Source organism: Trichoderma harzianum, assembly GCF_003025095.1.
Source record: "Trichoderma harzianum CBS 226.95 unplaced genomic scaffold M431scaffold_13, whole genome shotgun sequence".
Lineage (NCBI taxonomy): Eukaryota > Fungi > Ascomycota > Sordariomycetes > Hypocreales > Hypocreaceae > Trichoderma > Trichoderma harzianum.
The window spans coordinates 628,385-645,202 of record NW_020209261.1 but is presented as its reverse complement, the minus strand read 5'-3'; the positions used below and the strand labels follow the sequence as shown (position 1 = coordinate 645,202).

General features: G+C 51.3%; 8 protein-coding genes across 8 annotated transcripts; 5 read left to right on the top strand and 3 right to left on the bottom strand.

Annotated features, from left to right (window-relative positions):
- Positions 1-1,203: 1,203 nt before the first annotated feature.
- On the top strand, positions 1,204-2,479 carry M431DRAFT_151074 (hypothetical protein). Its single transcript, XM_024912831.1, has 3 exons — positions 1,204-1,255; positions 1,335-1,863; positions 1,960-2,479. The coding sequence occupies exons 2-3, from the start codon at positions 1,618-1,620 to the stop codon at positions 2,299-2,301; spliced, it is 588 nt and encodes a 195-aa protein (XP_024770543.1). The 5' UTR covers positions 1,204-1,255; positions 1,335-1,617; the 3' UTR covers positions 2,302-2,479.
- Positions 2,480-2,983: 504 nt separating this feature from the next.
- M431DRAFT_123743 (hypothetical protein) lies at positions 2,984-4,471 on the top strand (the record flags this gene model as incomplete). The annotated part of the gene is made up of 1 exon (XM_024912205.1): positions 2,984-4,471. The coding sequence occupies one exon, from the start codon at positions 2,984-2,986 to the stop codon at positions 4,469-4,471; it is 1,488 nt and encodes a 495-aa protein (XP_024770542.1).
- A 118-nt stretch (positions 4,472-4,589) lies between these two features.
- Positions 4,590-5,491, bottom strand: M431DRAFT_540795 (hypothetical protein). The gene is made up of 2 exons (XM_024921080.1): positions 4,829-5,491; positions 4,590-4,763 (listed from the first exon to the last, which is right to left on the bottom strand). The coding sequence occupies exons 1-2, from the start codon at positions 5,351-5,353 to the stop codon at positions 4,671-4,673; spliced, it is 618 nt and encodes a 205-aa protein (XP_024770541.1). The 5' UTR covers positions 5,354-5,491; the 3' UTR covers positions 4,590-4,670.
- Positions 5,492-6,156: 665 nt separating this feature from the next.
- Positions 6,157-6,860, top strand: M431DRAFT_511766 (hypothetical protein). Its single transcript, XM_024919726.1, has one exon. It carries the CDS (start codon positions 6,235-6,237, stop codon positions 6,709-6,711), a length of 477 nt encoding a protein of 158 aa, XP_024770540.1. The 5' UTR covers positions 6,157-6,234; the 3' UTR covers positions 6,712-6,860.
- Positions 6,861-7,400: 540 nt separating this feature from the next.
- Positions 7,401-9,178, top strand: M431DRAFT_511765 (hypothetical protein). The gene has a single exon (XM_024919725.1). It carries the CDS (start codon positions 7,520-7,522, stop codon positions 8,876-8,878), a length of 1,359 nt encoding a protein of 452 aa, XP_024770539.1. The 5' UTR covers positions 7,401-7,519; the 3' UTR covers positions 8,879-9,178.
- Positions 9,174-10,343, bottom strand: M431DRAFT_511764 (hypothetical protein). Its single transcript, XM_024919724.1, has 2 exons — positions 9,924-10,343; positions 9,174-9,850 (listed from the first exon to the last, which is right to left on the bottom strand). Exons 1-2 carry the CDS (start codon positions 10,278-10,280, stop codon positions 9,401-9,403), a joined length of 807 nt encoding a protein of 268 aa, XP_024770538.1. The 5' UTR covers positions 10,281-10,343; the 3' UTR covers positions 9,174-9,400.
- Positions 10,344-10,733: 390 nt separating this feature from the next.
- On the top strand, positions 10,734-12,602 carry M431DRAFT_94317 (hypothetical protein; the record flags this gene model as incomplete). Its single annotated transcript, XM_024924572.1, has 2 exons — positions 10,734-11,484; positions 11,536-12,602. 2 exons carry the CDS (start codon positions 10,734-10,736, stop codon positions 12,600-12,602), a joined length of 1,818 nt encoding a protein of 605 aa, XP_024770537.1.
- M431DRAFT_511763 (hypothetical protein) lies at positions 12,468-15,101 on the bottom strand. The gene is made up of 3 exons (XM_024919723.1): positions 14,599-15,101; positions 13,576-14,524; positions 12,468-13,492 (listed from the first exon to the last, which is right to left on the bottom strand). The coding sequence occupies exons 1-3, from the start codon at positions 14,959-14,961 to the stop codon at positions 12,888-12,890; spliced, it is 1,917 nt and encodes a 638-aa protein (XP_024770536.1). The 5' UTR covers positions 14,962-15,101; the 3' UTR covers positions 12,468-12,887.
- Positions 15,102-16,818: the final 1,717 nt, after the last annotated feature.

Here is a 16,818-nt window from a genome sequence, read left to right as displayed (position 1 = left end):
TGAGGTGAGGCCGTGACTCTGACGATGACGTGCTTAGCGCGGTATCGGCGCCATCTCAGCGGCCTTTCAGAGGAAGGAACATGTGGGAGTCAACTGAACTCCCTGTAATCCAGACCTTGTCAGGGGTAACGCAGTGCATCCCTCCTTGAGCAGCTGGAATCCAGATCGTCCCATTTCCTCGATATCGTGAATGACGAGCTCGCTTCCTCTTCTTCGTGATTGAGGCTCTGTCTCGTCTTCGGTCTCTCCGTAGCAATGCTACCGTGCTGACACTGCATCTGCACAGTGCCTGGTCTGGATCTTGCTGCTTCTGCTGGATGCAACACTGTGTGTGTATCATGGGATTGGGTGGATGTTTTGTGTATGATATGGAGATTGGAATGTCGTGCAAGTTTCAATCCGACTCACCAATGATTCTTCGCAACAGACTATCGGCACACTGCTTCATAAATTGATCCTTGACTGCCATGTTGTCGCATTTAAGACATGCTGCAGCCGGCCGTGGTTTCGCCATCTGGTAAGTGTCGTCTGTCAAAACATATAGGACGAGGTGGTACTTTTTGCTATACGATGCACAACAACAGATGAGAGAAATGAGGTGTGAGCAAGTATATCTATGTTTCGATAAAAATCAAATGAATAATCAAAATGATCACAAGAATAATCAGTAAAATAAATAAACGGCCACAGAGCTCCACGACCGTCCGTCGCCGTCCGTTAATGGCCATTGCTCGCGGCTGATCTGAGCGCCTCCTAAGCACACTATTTCTGCTTACCGTCGTGTTGGCTCTGCATCTCCGTAGGCTTATGCACGCAGTTGAAACCTTGATCGTTAGAATGTTCTTTTAACTTTTGTTGGCCACGTATACACGTAGTCATGGATGCTTTTCTGCCCGGGCAGATACGGGAAAGACGAAACACTAGTTGAGAGCAAGGGGCCATCTCGAGAGCTGAGAGCTGATCAACGGCCTCCCTTATGACTGCGATGGGCATGTTGTTGGTCTCGTGAACAGAGCTTTTCCTGGCATATGAGCCATGTAGAGAATGAGCCATGACCACCACCACAATCCATGGATGGAATGTATGAAAAATTCGGCCAGCGCATACGCTCGTGATGGGACAAATCAGTCGATGCTCATGTATGCGGTTACCATTTTGGCTCTGCTTTGGCTTCAAAACTGTATACAACAATGAACCCTGCATCATGGAGACACGTGTAGGAACGGCCTCTATAGACATGGAATCTAGACTTTGGGTAAGATGCCCCCCTTTCGCGTCCTATTTCCCCTTCCAACTTTCCGCCACCAAGTGGTCCTGCTAAAGAAGTTTCACAGCAGCTTCCCATAACCTTAGCAATGTCTTGTGTTGCAGCATCGAGTAATCAACTAGAGCAAGAATAGTCGAGAAATCATGCCATGGAGGCAACTGTGGGTGGGAATTGTTGCAAGTCGAAACATGGCCGAGCCTACTTCAAGATCGGAAAAGGGGGAATATGACATGGAGGAGATGAGAGGCTCAACATCTGCGCTGCATAAAAAGCGTATCGCAGCTTCAAAAAGCACGGAATGATCAAGACAATTATAATTCACATTCGAAAGAGACAACAACGTGGACAAAATGCACATTTACGCCTTTCTCACGCAGTTCATGGGCCTTGCAAGCGTCGTAGCTGCAAAGAGCTACTTTACCATCACCCTTCATGCGCCTCAATATGCAGTCCTCAACGGCAAAGTCATCAACGCTCGGGACAGATCTTTCATCATTGGTGCCCAAAGTCCCAGCACACGCTGCGACCTCAAAGATCTTGCCCAGTGTCCCGCAGGTGATAGTACACTCGTCAACGACGATATGTCGTTTCTTGCCGTAAGTCCAACCACGTACAGCCCTTTGAGCAATCCCAACGTTGTATAGATCAGCATAGAGTATTATACTAATACGATCCATGTTACGTGTCCATAGTCGGCGGCTCCTGGTGGCCAATTCGTCTACGTCGCTCCGGATGGCTCCATCAGCTACCCCCCGGCTCACTCATCATTACGTCCTCCAGGCGCCCAAGTCGGCGGCTTTCACCCATACTTGGCCCCAGTTGATAACGGGGAATCCGTACATGTTCTCAACTGGCGATCGAATGATGGTACGGCTGGTTTATGGGCGTGCCCTGTTTCCCCAGGAGCACCTATTGCTTACCAGGCAGTGCTCAAGGCGGCAACCGCACGATTCAATGGTCTGGGATGTTTAGCTGTTGATGGTATCCGAATCCAACCAGCTGGGAGTGACTTTGGGGCTTGGGAGTATACCTGAAAACCATTGCTGGTTGAGATAATATTGATGTCGTGCTCAATAACATCCGAAATCTGTGCGCCTAAGTGCCAGCACGGCCCCGATATTAATGCAGGGAGCGATGGCATCCGTCATAGGAGCTGTAGTGTTCTAGTATGCTCAGTTACTATCAATAAATTGCTAAGATTCTTTCCGTGGGCCTATATTTAATTACATGTGGCGTCGTATCAAGAGAACTGATGCGCGAAGAACGCAATCAACAAGTCGTTGCTTAGAGGCTACAGATACCTCCAAAGCTTTCTCATATTTCCAGAGTCCAGCGATTTCAAGTTATTAACAAGGTAAGCACACGCGGCCTTGATGTTTTGGATCCGCCGCCACCATATGCACATAGCCGCCCATCACTGGTAGACATGGGGCTGTCATTGTCAATGCACACTCAGCTAGGCATCATGAGATACGCGTGAGACGAATCAGGCGCTGTCACTTACCTGGCAATTTCACAAAACATTTTAAGAATCTTGGCAGCTGAGTTTGATTACTTGACGGAATTTGAAGCCAGCCCGTCATATTCCGCCCTGCATTCCGCATACTACAATGTTAACTATATAAAGTTGATCCATCATCGAAATTGTTTCTTGAGAAGCACTCATGTCATCTACCGCAACTTCTGAGGCAAGAGATACCAGAGGATCGCCACAATATGACTCCATACGACTCAATACCGGATGATAATGAGAATACCGAAAACTCATATGAAGAGACCTCACCGATCCTACATAACTGGGACGGCATTGCCCAGCCGCCACCTAATCAGCTAGATGCCAAATTACAAACGCTGATGTACAAGCTTCTCAATCAGCTCGACTCAGATAACCGGAATCACACATTCAGTGAGACGGATCACTACTGTCATCCCAGTGATGCGGTAGTTCGAACCTACGTTAACCAAATGAGAATTGGCCTCGAAGCTCTCCTAGGACATGGCCCAATCACACGCAAGCAGAGTTGGTCGGATGCTGTGGCATACGCTCGTGCTGTAATACAAGAACCTCAAGACTCTGTGCAACGCTCAAAGGCCACGTGGGCCAGATCATGCTCGATTGTTCATCGAGAACTGATGAAGCGATTTGGCCAGGAAGTGAAATCAATGGCTGCTCAGGGGTGCGCCCAGCTAGTATCTGACCATTATCTTGGTAAGAGGCTTAGTGTGTCACACGTTGATAAAGAGACGAGCTTTCGCCAGCACTTCCTCAAGTTGAAGCCGAGCCTCGCATACTATCCCAATAGCAGCCCCTTGGCGGTCGGAACCTACGAAAGTGCCTTTCTTTCCTGCTCTTTGGTGGCATTGGCTTGGCTCTCTCTCGAGGAGGCATTGAAATACGCAGCTATATGCCATTTATCAGTATGTGATGACTATTGGAACTTTACCGGTACAGAAACCGAAGTTCGAGTCCGATTGGTCGCCCAGTCAATCGGGGCTGCTTTCGACTTTGGTGACAGAGCAATCAATGTTCTTATTGATGGCACTGCGTTACAAGCCGTCGGGCCGAGCAACGAGGTGTCTCTGCAGTCTGCCATGGCTTGGAGGGCAGCAAGTGGCGGTGCTACGGCATACAATGCCCATACACTTGGGAATGATACTCTCGAGGACGGCCTTGTTGCACCTCAAGTGATACTTGCAATTCACGATTTGTTCGACTGGAGAACTGACATCGCAGCTGGAAACTCTGAAAATGGCTTCTTCGTTGCGTATGGGCTTGGGATTACCGATCCATTTCACGCATATCTGGAGGCTACATTGCTCCTTGCGTGTTCACACGCGAGATCTGGCGCCTACGCAATTGCTTCCATCACAATAGCAGCTTTTATTTCTTGCCGATATTCGTCATATAAATACTTGGCTGTAGATATGGAACTTCCAGGCCCATGTCCTAAATGCGTTGGGCTTCTTCGAGAACTGACGGAAAAGGCAGGCTTTGGCTGGGCGCCGAAGTCGCCCCCAAAGAGTTTTGAAGAGGGAGAGCAAGTTCGCCGACTGTGCCAGCTTTGGGCTGGTCGAGGCGAAGACAACGGTCTAGTGCAAGAGGGACTTGGTTGGTTTCAGAGCCTCGTGGCTACTGGCACAATACGGATATTTGATGCACTTCTCAGGATTCCTGAGATTGACAAGGCCGCGGGCTGGGTTTAGGGCAAAGCTGCCTACATGCAATATGTTTTATTGCGAGGTGGTATCATTTATCCCGGTACTATTCCAACGATCATCAAGACACTGTTTATGCCCAGTAAAATTGGTGTCCAGCCAATTTGGTAAATCCAAGATACAGAGAACAGTCATGGAGCGACACCATTTCCAATAGCCGTCCACGGAAGATTGTGTCCATTCATCTTCAATTCTCGCCCGATTCCATGCCATGAGACTGGGGTTTATACTTGAAAAAGGTCTGGCGGACGCTTGCAACGGTTCTGTTGGAAAATGCCTCCTACAACCGAGACTCGTTAGATGTTTGATACCAAGGCGCCTTGCGAACAGGTAGGGTCATCTTACCGCAATCAACACCCAGCTCATCTTGTCCTCTCTCATTCTAATAAGACTTTCAATCTCACTCGGTTTCCACTTCTTTCTTTGAATCCTGTGACAGATAATGGGCTCCATTGTCACAAACGCGCGTGCATTCTGTTTCTTTGACCGGGCGTTAGATTTCTTTGCATTTAGGCTACCATTATTGGAAGGGGAACGAACTTTGCCTTTCGCAGTCTGCTTCTGTTCTTGCGCAGGAGGTTGTTCAACAACGGTTTCTTGGGAATCATATGATGATTCGCGTATTGTTCTGTCAGAATCGGCGATATGCAGTTCGAGTGTTTTGATCGGTGGCCTAGAACTGGGCAACGGAGTCCTTCCAGCAGCCAAAGCCCTTCGCACCCAGATAGGTTCGGACGAATCGTCGGATTCATCTTGGAGATTTGAATCGGTGGATTCTGAAATTGGACTGCTGGTTCCATCCTGGCCAGTGAGATTCTCGGGTTTGTCCTGGAGAGGCAACGCCTCTTTCTCAGAAACTGGGCTATTCATGATGGGCTCGGTAGCGGAAGCGTGTTGCGGGAAAGATTTTCTTGGGGAAGTAGAGAGATGATAATGAAAAGGAAAGATGAATTAGAAAGAAGTTGAAAATGATTGAGAAAAGTTATGTATGTTGTGAGCAGCTGGTGAATCACTTCTGAAGGACCGCTTACGGCTGGCGTTTGCCTTGTTGGATTGGAGTGTGCCAAGACTACAGGACCTGTTATGTGTATTAAGGGAAGAGGAAGAAAATAATAAGCATACGTATTATATGGAAGGCATATCTCATCAGAAATGTATAATCTTTTGCGCGGCATCTGGCGGTATTATACTTTTGTATGAATGCACCTGAATAGCTGCGCAAGTATGATATCGTTTATTGTGATAAATCGGCCGTAATTATCAGAGAGTCTAATCCTGCCCCTTTTCTAAAGAAGGGAAAAAACCCATTCTACAGTATTACAAAATCGTGAAATTCGACGAACCTGCTATTTGTCTTGAACATGTTCAGAGTGGTGGAGATATGGGGATTTTGAAAATGAACAGCCGAAACACACGCACAGTGCCTGGTGCTAATAAATACTCGTAAACACCGCGCTCTCCTTATCATACAAGAAATCAGTTCGTGATACACCATAAATTCTATATGACTATGTTAAAGCTACAGAAACGATACATGTACATACGAAGCCCGATGGAAGAGCTTCGATTGTACCCATGCGTGATATGGCCACCCCGCCTCTCAAAAGAGTCAAAAGCCGGAAGGTTGTGTGCACAGCCGCATCTTTTACTTTCCCATCAGCTAGCTACCTATTCTTCTACTGTCTCAAAAACCTGATAGCGGCTCAATTAACCTTTATCCGAAGAGTCGACTGATGAGCGCGACTGTGGTTATGGCGCCTGGCCGTCCGGCGCCGCACTTAGTTTCCCTTCCCAGCGTCTTTCTCGCCGGAACCACCAGTGACACGGGCGAAGCCGACTGGAGACAAACTCTGACGGAGGCGCTATCTGGGCTTTCCATCACAATATACAACCCTTACCGCTCTGACTGGGATGCCACCTGGAGAGAGGACATCTCCGACAACCGCTGGGTGGAGCAGGTACACTGGGAGCTCGAGATGCAAGACAAGGCGGACATCGTCGTTGTCTTCTTCCACGGAGTCAGCCTGGCACCCATCAGCATGTTGGAGCTGGGCATGTGCATTCGATTCGGAAAGGCCATTATATGCGCCATGCCAGATTACCTTAAGAGAGGCAATGTGGAGGCTGTTTGCCGGCGATATGGAGCTACGTTTGTGAGCTCTGAACAAGATCTGAAGGATGCTGTGACGGAGAGGCTAAATACAATCATTGCGGCACGGCTTGGTTGATAAGGCAATGATTCGGATACAGAATTCTATCTCATGGTTCATTCTTGGGATTAGCTGCATCTGTTCAATTTCATCGACCGCATGTTCATCGAAGTAGACATGTCCTACCTACCTACCTAGTAGTCATTGATGGAACATACACATCTAACATACCTAACCTAAAGTGTGATGTTTTAAGTATAAAGTTAGCTAAGATTCAGGATTTTGCGGCCTAACAATAACTTTGCATATCATGTTCAATGTTCCATCACGTCGAGACCGTGGGGAGATTATTATAGGCCGTGATGAACTCTTTAGGATAGAGGGGAGCCTTTGATACCATCCGTCTCTCTATCACCACATACTTGTAACAGGCAGACTACTAGGTATGAGTGTGGTACACTCATACAAACACCAACATACAGTGAACAATAGACTCACACCTTCAGTAAATAAGCAACATTATACCTTCTACTCAAGCCTTTATGCTTCAATATTTGTCCTCTCGTTCACCACGACAACAAGCCACCAGCACCAGCCTCTTTTTCATGTTGTTTTGCGCCACATGGTTCCTCGTTTTTAAGCAGCCAAAAAAGAGCTGCAGATGCGCCGGGAGCTGAGCCCCACACCCCACACTGTGGCGGGGCTGCTTTCAGCGCTTTCTGTCGCATTCTTTCGCCTTCATGTACTTCCAATGTTGTTGCCCTGATCTCGTCTCTGTCGTCGCGTCTTCAACCACTGCATTAACCGGCACAGTTTTCCCTCCTCATCTTTTCCTAGCTTTTCAATAGTTTCATTTAGCTAATTATTACGACTAATCATCATCGCCATGGAGGACCAGTTCGGTGGCCGCACAGACGACGATCTGTTCTACGACGACTTCGAGCCGGTCGAGTCTGAGGCTGTTTTGATACAGGAGGAGCATCATTATCAGCCTGAGCCCGAACCCGTACCTCTGCCAGCTTCAATACCGGCTTCAGTCCCTTCTCCACCTCAAGCAGCTCCAGCTCCTGCTCCTGCTCCAGCTCCTGCTCCTGCGCAACAAGTTGCTCCGCCGCCAGCGTCAGCACCGCGGCAGAACCAAGCTCCCTCATCTTCAAAGCCCTCACCCGCTCCGGTTGCAGCGAAGAACAAGAAACCGCTTCCAGGCAAAGGCCTCTCATCCTCCCGTTTTGCCGATAAGCCTGCTCCAAAGCCATCGCCAGCACCGGCAAAGTCTCAGGCTCCTACACAGGCCCCGAAACCAGCTCCTGCACCAACCGCCACAGAGGCACCTATCCAAGCTCCCGAGGAGACGCCCGAGCAGTCTCCCCCTCCTCCCAATGCAGCCACCGGTTCCAAAGAGAAGCCTCAACGCTCGTCACCCTCGCAAAACACTGCTGTCAGCGCCGAGATTCGTGCCAAATCTGGTTCTAACCCCCGCCAGAAGCTCACCGAAGACGAACTCACTGCAAAGATGGAGAAGATGAAGCTTCTGTCGGCAGAAAAAGCACGCAAGTTTGAAATGGCAGAGCAAGACGAGAAGCAGCACGCAGCGGCTTATGCGCGAGGGATGGAGGAGGCTCGCAAGAGAAGAGCCGAGGACGCGGAGAGGAGGAAACGTGGCGAGGAGGAGAGGCGCAAGCTGGAGGACGAACGGGCGAAGAACCGAGAGAGGAAACTCAAGGCCATGAACATCAAGGAGAATAGCTGGGACGAAGGCAAGCAGGCTTTGGCTGACGAAGAAGCCAGACAGGGCTTCCGCGGCGCAAACGGTGGCATCAGAGGAGCCAAGACCCGCGGCCTTGGTGGGAGTCGATTTGCCAGAGATGATGAGGCACCGGATGTCGATCGCTTCTTGGATGACCGCTACCGCGGTGGCGGTGGTCGAGGGCGAGGAGACCGTGGAAGAGGCGCCAACGGCAACGGTAGAGGTCGCGGCCGAGGTCGTGGTTCATATGATGGGCCAGTTGGCGACTCTCGCCCTGCGAAGCAACAACAAGTCCCTGCTGCAGACGACTTTCCTTCACTGCCGTCAGACAACACCAAGGCCAAGGCAGAATCGGAACAGAACAACAGTGCAGCATCGAAGCCTACCATGGCCCAGGCGGCGGCAGCCCCTCCCCCACCTTTGCCTATCGTCCTGGGCGGCGGCAAGTGGGACGATGAGATGGAGGAACTCGACGCTTTGAATCAAGCTCAGTCATAGGATGAACGCAAGATATCAAAGAATTGTGAGAACTTTATGGGCGGCAAACGGCGGTCGTTTTGATTTGGGTTGTGTCAACGCTCATTCAGGAAAATTGTCAGAAAGCGTTGTAGGGCCTAGTCTTGTGATATTGAAATTGAGTTGGAAATACGATGATATGACAGGAAAGGAATTACAGAAAAAAAAGCGTCTGTACCAGGAGAAGGACTACCACGGGGTCCCTTGGATATTATTATCAGTCACATTGGTTACTAGTTACTGCTACTCGAAGCGTAATATATTTAAAGAGAATCATGTCCAAAACGCCGTGTGATTGCGACTATGGTGAGCGACTTGCAGAATTTGAAAGGGGTATATCACTCCGTATTCCGAATCCTATATACGTCTTTTTATCTCGTCCAGTAAAGTAAAACACCCCTAAACACAAATATACCCTGATTATCTTCCGTAGAGTTCCAATAACGTTCCCTGACGCCGAGCTGCAATGCAAAGATATTAAGATGCCACGGTAGCTGGCAGACGTTACCACCCGCCGCGGTAACCTCTTCCTCCCCCCCTCCGATACCCTCCGGGCCCTCTCGGCCCCCTGGGTCCTCCTCCCGGGCCGTCGTCATCCATGGCGGGCCGTGACCTGCCCTTCATCTCCTTGGGGAACGCGTCGTACGTCTTCCGCATCTGCGCATACCCCAAATGCATCTTGCCGTAAAAGTGGTCGGCCAACCGGCGGTCGTTGTCGAGCCTGCTGAGGTAGGCGCCGCAGACGTCGCAGACCTGCAGCTTCTGGTGGCCGGACGGGCCCGACGTGTCGGAGAGGGCCTTGAGTTCCTTTTCGCGCTCGGCTTTTTGCTGGCCGGCTTGGCGCACGCGGAAGAGCTCGTCCTGGGCGCGGGAGACTTCGCCTAGGGAGCCGAGGATCTCGACTTCGAGGAGGCCGCTATTGATGGACGCTGTGAGGTCGGAGATGGTTTTGAGCTGGTTGCAGAGAAAAGAGGTCAGCTATGGTTCTTTTGATAGGGGATTCCAATTGGGTAACAAGATGTCTTACCAAAGCATTGGTTTGCCGGATCTCGTCTGGAGTCTTCTCGAGACGCCTCTGCGCCGCATCGATTCGGCGATTGCACTCGTCAATGTACTTTTGCAGGTCGCGCATGTAGTCGTACTCGAAGCCGTACTTGTGCTTTTCTCGGTCTGAAAGCCCTTCATACTCCGTCTTGAGGCTCTCGGCATGCACCTTGGGGCACTGGCCGATATCCTGCTTGGTGTTTGTGAAGAGATCGTGCGGACACGTGCCGACGATGTAGGATCGGCAGACTTTGGGGTCGTTGAGCGAGAGCTGGGCGGCGCGCGACGACGATGACGCGCCCATGAGCTGCTCGAGCAGCTTTCTCTGTTCGGCTGCCATGGCGTGGTGCGCTTGAAGGGTTCTGAACTGCTGGTTGTTGGTGAGAGTTCGAGTTGATGAGCGTTTGTATGGTGTACTTTTTTAGATTCGAGATGACGGATTGAACTGTGGCTGGTGTTTTCTTCAGCCACTAGCTCGGAGCTGGGATACTTGCAGCTCACAGCATGTTGCCGCCTGTGGAGACGCTGAATGGGTGCTGAACTAGTGGAGGAATCGGGGATTTCACTGCCAAGGTGCCCTGGACTTCTCCCACCATCTTGTGGCGCATGTGCTTGGCCAGTGTGGCTGCACCTATCCGAAACAGTACGTACCGAGTCGCAAGGGAAATGCCCAGCTCCAATCTGGCAATATCAAGTCCAACTTCAAGAGATGTAAATCTCGCCCGAATCGCGCCTGCGACTCGCGTATCCCCTCCTTTTCTCCTCACTCTCTTTTCTTTTTCCTCCTTTCACGATGCGCAGCCTTTTGTCATTCCTACCATTAATCATCCCCAGCGTCCTGGTATCTGCGACCGAGTACCACGAGCAGCTGAATCTACGGCCGCTGCCTCTGTCGGCACTCCTCGCGAGCTTCAACTTTCGAGCCAACACCTCAATTGCCGACTTTGAGGCACAAAACTTTCGACTCTTTCCGCGGTCTTTAGGCCAGATCCTGCAGTATGCGGGCACACGAGAGCTTCACCTGAGATTCACGCTGGGGCGATGGGATGCGGAGAGCTGGGGAACTCGGCCCTGGGACGGAACCAAAGAGGGCGGCACTGGAGTGGAATTGTGGGCGTGGTTAGATGCTGAGACGGATCAAGAGGCGGACGAGAAGTGGTTGACGCTGACCAATGCGCTGTCTGGATTGTTCTGCGCCAGTCTCAACTTCATTGACGGGACCAGGACCATTCGACCGGTTGTGTCGTTTCAGCCTGAGGGCGACCATCCCAACACGACGCTGGACAATACGAGGCTGCTGCATGGAGTGCTGCCCCATGAAGTGGTTTGCACAGAGAACTTAACACCGTTTCTAAAGATGCTGCCATGTAAGGGCAAGGCCGGAATTGCGAGCTTACTGGATGGACACAAACTGTTTGATGCGTCGTTCCAGAGCATGGCCATTGATGTGCGGCCCATCTGCCCCTCGGAGGGGGAATGCGTTCTCCAGCTTGAACAGACGGTCGACATGGTCTTGGACGTTGATCGCTCCAAGCGACCTCATGGTACGGATTCTACTGTTATAACGATGCTTGGGGCTAACTAACACGATCCAGACAACCCCATCCCAAGACCTCCCCCTGGCCGTGATCTAATCTGCGATACTTCAAAGCCCTACCATAAGCCAGACGATTCTTGCTTCCCCGTGGACCATCTTCGCGGCCAAGAGTGGACGTTATCCCAAATCTTTGGGCGAACAATGAAAGGCACATGCCCCTTGACAGACTCCGAAACCCCGCCGGTCTGTGTTCACATCCCGTCGACTCGCGACATCTTCTCCTCAGAAGGTGCCCATGAAATCAAGTACCCCAACAACGACTCTCTACGATGCTACCACATCGAACAAGAGAAGGAATTCACCCTCATCTTGACTAAGCCCGAGGTCCCTGCTGACGGAGAAGCTGCCTCTCTTGGAATTGTCAAGCCGGAAACACCTGTGCTGTACGCCGAGCGAAGTTTCACCGGCCATGGACAGGAACATGGTGGTGTGCAAGCCATTCTCACGAATCCAGGCGACGATACGGTGGAGTTTGTCTACATGGAATCTCTCCCCTGGTTCATGCGCGTTTATCTACACACCCTTTCTGCCCGCATCTCGGGATCGTCACCCAACACCAACACAACCACCGAAATCGTCAAGCAGATCTACTACCGCCCGGCCCTCGACCGCGCCCGCGGCACACAACTCGAGCTCCTTGTCAGCATCCCCCCTCACTGCACCGTCTTCCTCACGTATGACTTTGAAAAGTCTATCTTGCGATACACTGAGTATCCCCCGGACGCAAACCGTGGTTTCGATGTCGCTGCGGCTGTCATCACCACACTGGAGCCCAAGGCCATGAACATTCGCACCACGAGCTTGCTTCTCTACCTCCCCACTCCTGATTTCAGCATGCCATACAATGTCATCATCTTTACCTCAACAACCATTGCGCTTGCCTTTGGAGGCTTGTACAACATCCTCGTCCGGCGTATGGTGGGTGCGAATGAGGCTCCATCCGGAGCCCTCAAAGATAAAGTACTGGGCTTCGTTGCGAAGCTAAAGAAGAAGAAGACGGCGGTGGCAGCAGTGGCAGCAGGAGGAAGTGTAACGCCTGCCACAGGGAAAACTGGGGCAAAGTGATTTTTTTTTTCATATTTCTTGTTGCTAGAAGTTGCATACATAAATACAGAACATTTAGACTGCATCTTGGGATATTTTGACATCACCGAAACAGCGGCACAGGGAAACCTTTTTTTTTTTTTTTCACTTCATTTTACTTATTTGGTATGGTAACAGGTTACCGATCTGCTTACATGATTCGAGAGACCAGCCTCCATTGTTTCCCTCCTTCGGCAGATCTTAACTTCTCACATCCACGCTTCAAAAACATCTCATCCAAAAGTTGATTTCTCACAAGAAGGATATTTAGCAGACACCAGAGGGGATGGTGAAGCTCTCAGTTCGGGCGGAAGCAGAGTACCTGGCTCCGGAACCAAGACCACGCTTGGCAAAGGCAGTCCACAGCTCGCACAAGTTGTCGCCACCAGTCAAAGAGCGGTCGGCGTCGAGGATGGCGTCACGGGCAGAGACGAAAGTGGGCGTGCAGGGCTGGAGGGCGAGGCCGTTGAGGACGAGCTTGAGGGCGAGGAATTTCCCGTCGGTGGGCACGCCCTGGGAGTCAAAGGTCGGGAACTCGGCGTCGTTCTTGCCGTGCTTGTCGATGAGGTTCCAGAGGACCTCGTAGAGGATGGAGGCCCAGGTGGTGCCGGAGGAGTGGACCTCGTTCTGGGAGTTGACGGACTTGTAGGTGAGCGGGTTGGTGGTCAGGCTGGTGGAGTAGGGGTACTGGCGGATGCCCTTGGGGTTGTTGTCGGCCCAGGCGCCCATGGGGTAGTCGGTGGCGCGGGTGTCGCCGGCCTTGAGGCGGATGGCGGTTGCGTAGAAGTCGCCCCAGCCTTCGCCCATGCCGCCGGCCTCGACGCCGGACAGGCAGCCGGAGTTGGCAGGACCACCGGTGAGACGGGTGGACACTGGTGATGTCTGAGTTAGCAAGGGGAGACGGAGGGAGGGGAGGGAGGGAGGGAGGAGAGAGAGAAAGACTATCACAACTTACATCCGTGGGTGTATTCGTGGATGACGATGCCCTCCTCGAGAGAGCCGTCACGTCGGGGGGTGGACACAGTCCAGATGTACATCCTCATGCGGCCATTGCTGCCGTCAGCGGGAGTGGCAAAGTTGGCATTGTTGGTGCCAGAGCCGTCCTGGGCGTTGAGGATGACAAAGTCGTTGCCCAGACCACCCTTGCCGTTGTTGTTGGCCTGGAAGTTACCGGCAACCTCGTTGAAGCCGAGGACGTACAGCAAGTCGTGGTACTTGTTGGCAGTGTAGAACAACTGGGTGATGGAGGCGTCACGGTAGTCCGTGGGGTTGGTCTGGGTCAGCGAGAAGGGGTACTCAAAGGCCCGGGTAGCGCTGGTTGGGCGGTAGTTGTTGAGGTAGTCGTTGCCTCCGTTGGGGTTGACCTGGGCAATGGCGTTGTTGCCGCGCGTGGTGGTGTAGTTGGTGGTTCCGTCGCCGAACCAGGTGAAGGGAGAAGCATCGGTTCTCCACGGGTCAGTGAAGGTCTTGCGGTCACCCTCCGTGGGGTCGTTGAGGCCCCAGGGGAACACCTCGACGGTAGCAAAGTCGCTAACGTAGTCTACGACACCGTGGACCTCCTTGTTGGTGGCAGCATCGATGTAGGTGAGCAGCCAGTTGTCCACGACATCGGTCTCAACTCGCCAGGTCAGAGACAGAGTTCCGTCCTCCTTGGCGATGTAGACCAGGCGGGCCTCGGGGTCGCTGACAGCACCAGAAGTGCCCTTGAGAGTGTACTTCTCAGTTCCCTCCTGGGCCTCGGCGGTGGCGCCTTCGGCCTGGATGGGGAGACCCAAGATGTCGACAGCACCCTTGAGCGCATTCGTGGGGTCGGAGAAGTCACGCTTCGTCAGGGGGCTCTCTGCGGGAATCTTGCCAGAGAAGAAGCTGTTTCCGTGAGAGAAGACTCTGCCATTTCGGCCAATCTGAAGCAAGGCATTGATAAGTAAGCTTTTACTCAGCTGAATGAGGAGAGGGAATTCTTCTTCGTCTCACTTACGTTGACCTTGAAGTCAGCATTGTCAATGTCAATGCCGTGAGCTGTCTGCTTGAAGTGGACGTGGCCAATGCCGTCAACGTCGACATAGTGGTCAGGAACGACACGGAATTCCGCGTTGGGGGCAGCTCGCTTGACAGCTCGGGTAGCAGTGGCGACGTAGTCACGCTTGAAACCCTCAGCCTGGATGGACGCCTCCTCCTCGACGTGTGTCGAAGGAGTGTAGTCAGACAAGCTAGGCAGGCTGTACTTGCTGATATCAATGCCGCGCTTGGCCAGGCCAGAGGCGGTCTCCAGCTTCGGAGCGGGATGAGCGTGCACGTTGGCAGCAAGGCCAGTGAGGCCAAGAAGGATAGCAGACTTCATGGTGACAGTAGAGAGGCAATCAGAGAGTCAAACAAGCTGGAGAGGCACCAGAGCGAGGACTGAATGCTCGACCTTGTGAAGCAACCTGCTGGCTGATCTATTGGAATAATGAGGAGGCATATGACCCTTTTATGCTCATGATTCTCGACGACAGCATCTCGACCATCTCGCAAGATGTTTCCTTCGGAATTCCTTATCAGTATACAAAATCCGGATGTTACACTCGAAGTAGAATGTGATCACGTCTCTCAGTCGAGATTTACAGCATCGTGAGCCTTGGCGACTAATTCACGCAAAGGCGACGAGGAAAAAAGGAAGGTGTTGTGAATCCATTCTGTTCAACACCAAGAGTTTTGTTGAGAACTTTTGCAACTATGGGAATTCCACATCGCCAAGGCCCTTAGGGTGAACAAAAGTCCATGTTCAATGGCACGCAACGAGCATGATCCACGGCCAGGTTCGGCTGGTTCGGGGAGCAAATAAACAGCGGGCAGCGAAGGCGAAATATCACCCAAGAGATTGCCCAATGAGTGGTACCAAAGGGCCAAATGCTCTTATCGACGATCCTATACGAACTGAGAAACTCCTGGCGTTGACCAAGTTGTGGGCGATGTAACTATATCCCACGCAATGGATTTGGGCAACAAGAAGTTGGTCAGCTGCCTATAACCTTGGAATCACATCCTTTTAGTCACTCTATAGGCTCCTCAGATGAGCAAAGCATAGCAAAAAACTAATCGGCGGCTCTAGTTTGCGGCATCTGTTAAAGCAGCTTCTTTCTCGGGCTTAGACGATTCGCGACCCCTCAAACATCGGGCATATTCTGTCGAATTGCCTTTGAGCAGCGGGGGGCAAGTTTAGCATTTGACGGTAACTATACGTGTTAAGCTTAACAAAGCGGCGCATGAATTTTCCACTCCTTTCCGGAGCCAGGATTTCCTATGGGTCGCTTAAAACAACGCGCATTATCAGAGGGCCAAGAAAGCGACGCTACGTATCGTGGGAGCCGTGTATTGACCTGCCAGATCGGGGCGGGATTCCGGGGTTGCGTTCCGATCGGCTGCAATGATGCCATTCACCGAGCTTGTAGGAGAGGAAAGTTACTATTACGAATGCCGGGATTTAGGTTTTGCTCCGAAGTAGGTTAAATTGTGGTTTTGAGTCAATAAAGAAAGGTGGTGGGGATGTGATATAGTATTCAGGGACAAGTTTGCCTAGGACACTATCTAGTATAGTATTACGCACATAGTGTTTACACAACCGCTTATCTAGTTTACTTAGTCCACACATGAATCTACATCTTGAATAATGGCTTAAGCAAGATGCCGTAGTATGCTAATATAGATAGCAGTTGCACGCAACACTCCATATGAACCATCTGCCTGCCAAGGGGAGAGAACATCCAATAACGTAGCTGCGGCCGTATGAGTTGGGCCGACTAGGCTCTTTCAATGCGACGGTTCCATTATCCATATCAATCATTTATTTACGAGTCTATCTAGACCATCGCTTTTACTTTCCATTCTGCATTTGGTGAAGGATGCATGTAACCCCTTAGCATCGTATTCTCTTGGCATAATGGCGCCTAAACACGGCTTTCCCTGCCAGGAACGTGTGGCTGGGCGCGGATATCTAAGGAATGAGACGGATTCTCATGCAGAATATCCGAAGGTTATATTAAAATCCCACGGCAGTTGTGGCGAAGATCCCGTGAAGATGCGGATGGTGTTGTCGAGTATCTCGTGTTTTCGGGTAGATAGGATGTCCGCTTAAAAAGCAACATTGGGCCGATTGGCTAGAAAGGAGAGATTCCGATTGAATACGAGATATTAAAATAGATGAATAGGGGAATTCATT

Coding starts and splice junctions, on each gene's coding strand:
- M431DRAFT_151074 (XM_024912831.1), top strand. CDS start 1,618: ATGCACATTTACGCCTTTCTCACGCAGTTCATGGGCCTTGCAAGCGTC. Junction 1,864..1,959: donor ACGATATGTCGTTTCTTGCC/GTAAGTCCAACC, acceptor ACGTGTCCATAG/TCGGCGGCTCCTGGTGGCCA.
- M431DRAFT_540795 (XM_024921080.1), bottom strand. CDS start 5,353: ATGAATAGCCCAGTTTCTGAGAAAGAGGCGTTGCCTCTCCAGGACAAA. Junction 4,764..4,828: donor TGAGCTGGGTGTTGATTGCG/GTAAGATGACCC, acceptor TCTCGGTTGTAG/GAGGCATTTTCCAACAGAAC.
- M431DRAFT_511766 (XM_024919726.1), top strand. CDS start 6,235: ATGGCGCCTGGCCGTCCGGCGCCGCACTTAGTTTCCCTTCCCAGCGTC.
- M431DRAFT_511765 (XM_024919725.1), top strand. CDS start 7,520: ATGGAGGACCAGTTCGGTGGCCGCACAGACGACGATCTGTTCTACGAC.
- M431DRAFT_511764 (XM_024919724.1), bottom strand. CDS start 10,280: ATGGCAGCCGAACAGAGAAAGCTGCTCGAGCAGCTCATGGGCGCGTCA. Junction 9,851..9,923: donor TCCGGCAAACCAATGCTTTG/GTAAGACATCTT, acceptor CTCTGCAACCAG/CTCAAAACCATCTCCGACCT.
- M431DRAFT_511763 (XM_024919723.1), bottom strand. CDS start 14,961: ATGAAGTCTGCTATCCTTCTTGGCCTCACTGGCCTTGCTGCCAACGTG. Junction 14,525..14,598: donor ATGCTGACTTCAAGGTCAAC/GTAAGTGAGACG, acceptor GCCTTGCTTCAG/ATTGGCCGAAATGGCAGAGT. Junction 13,493..13,575: donor CCACGAATACACCCACGGAT/GTAAGTTGTGAT, acceptor AGACATCACCAG/TGTCCACCCGTCTCACCGGT.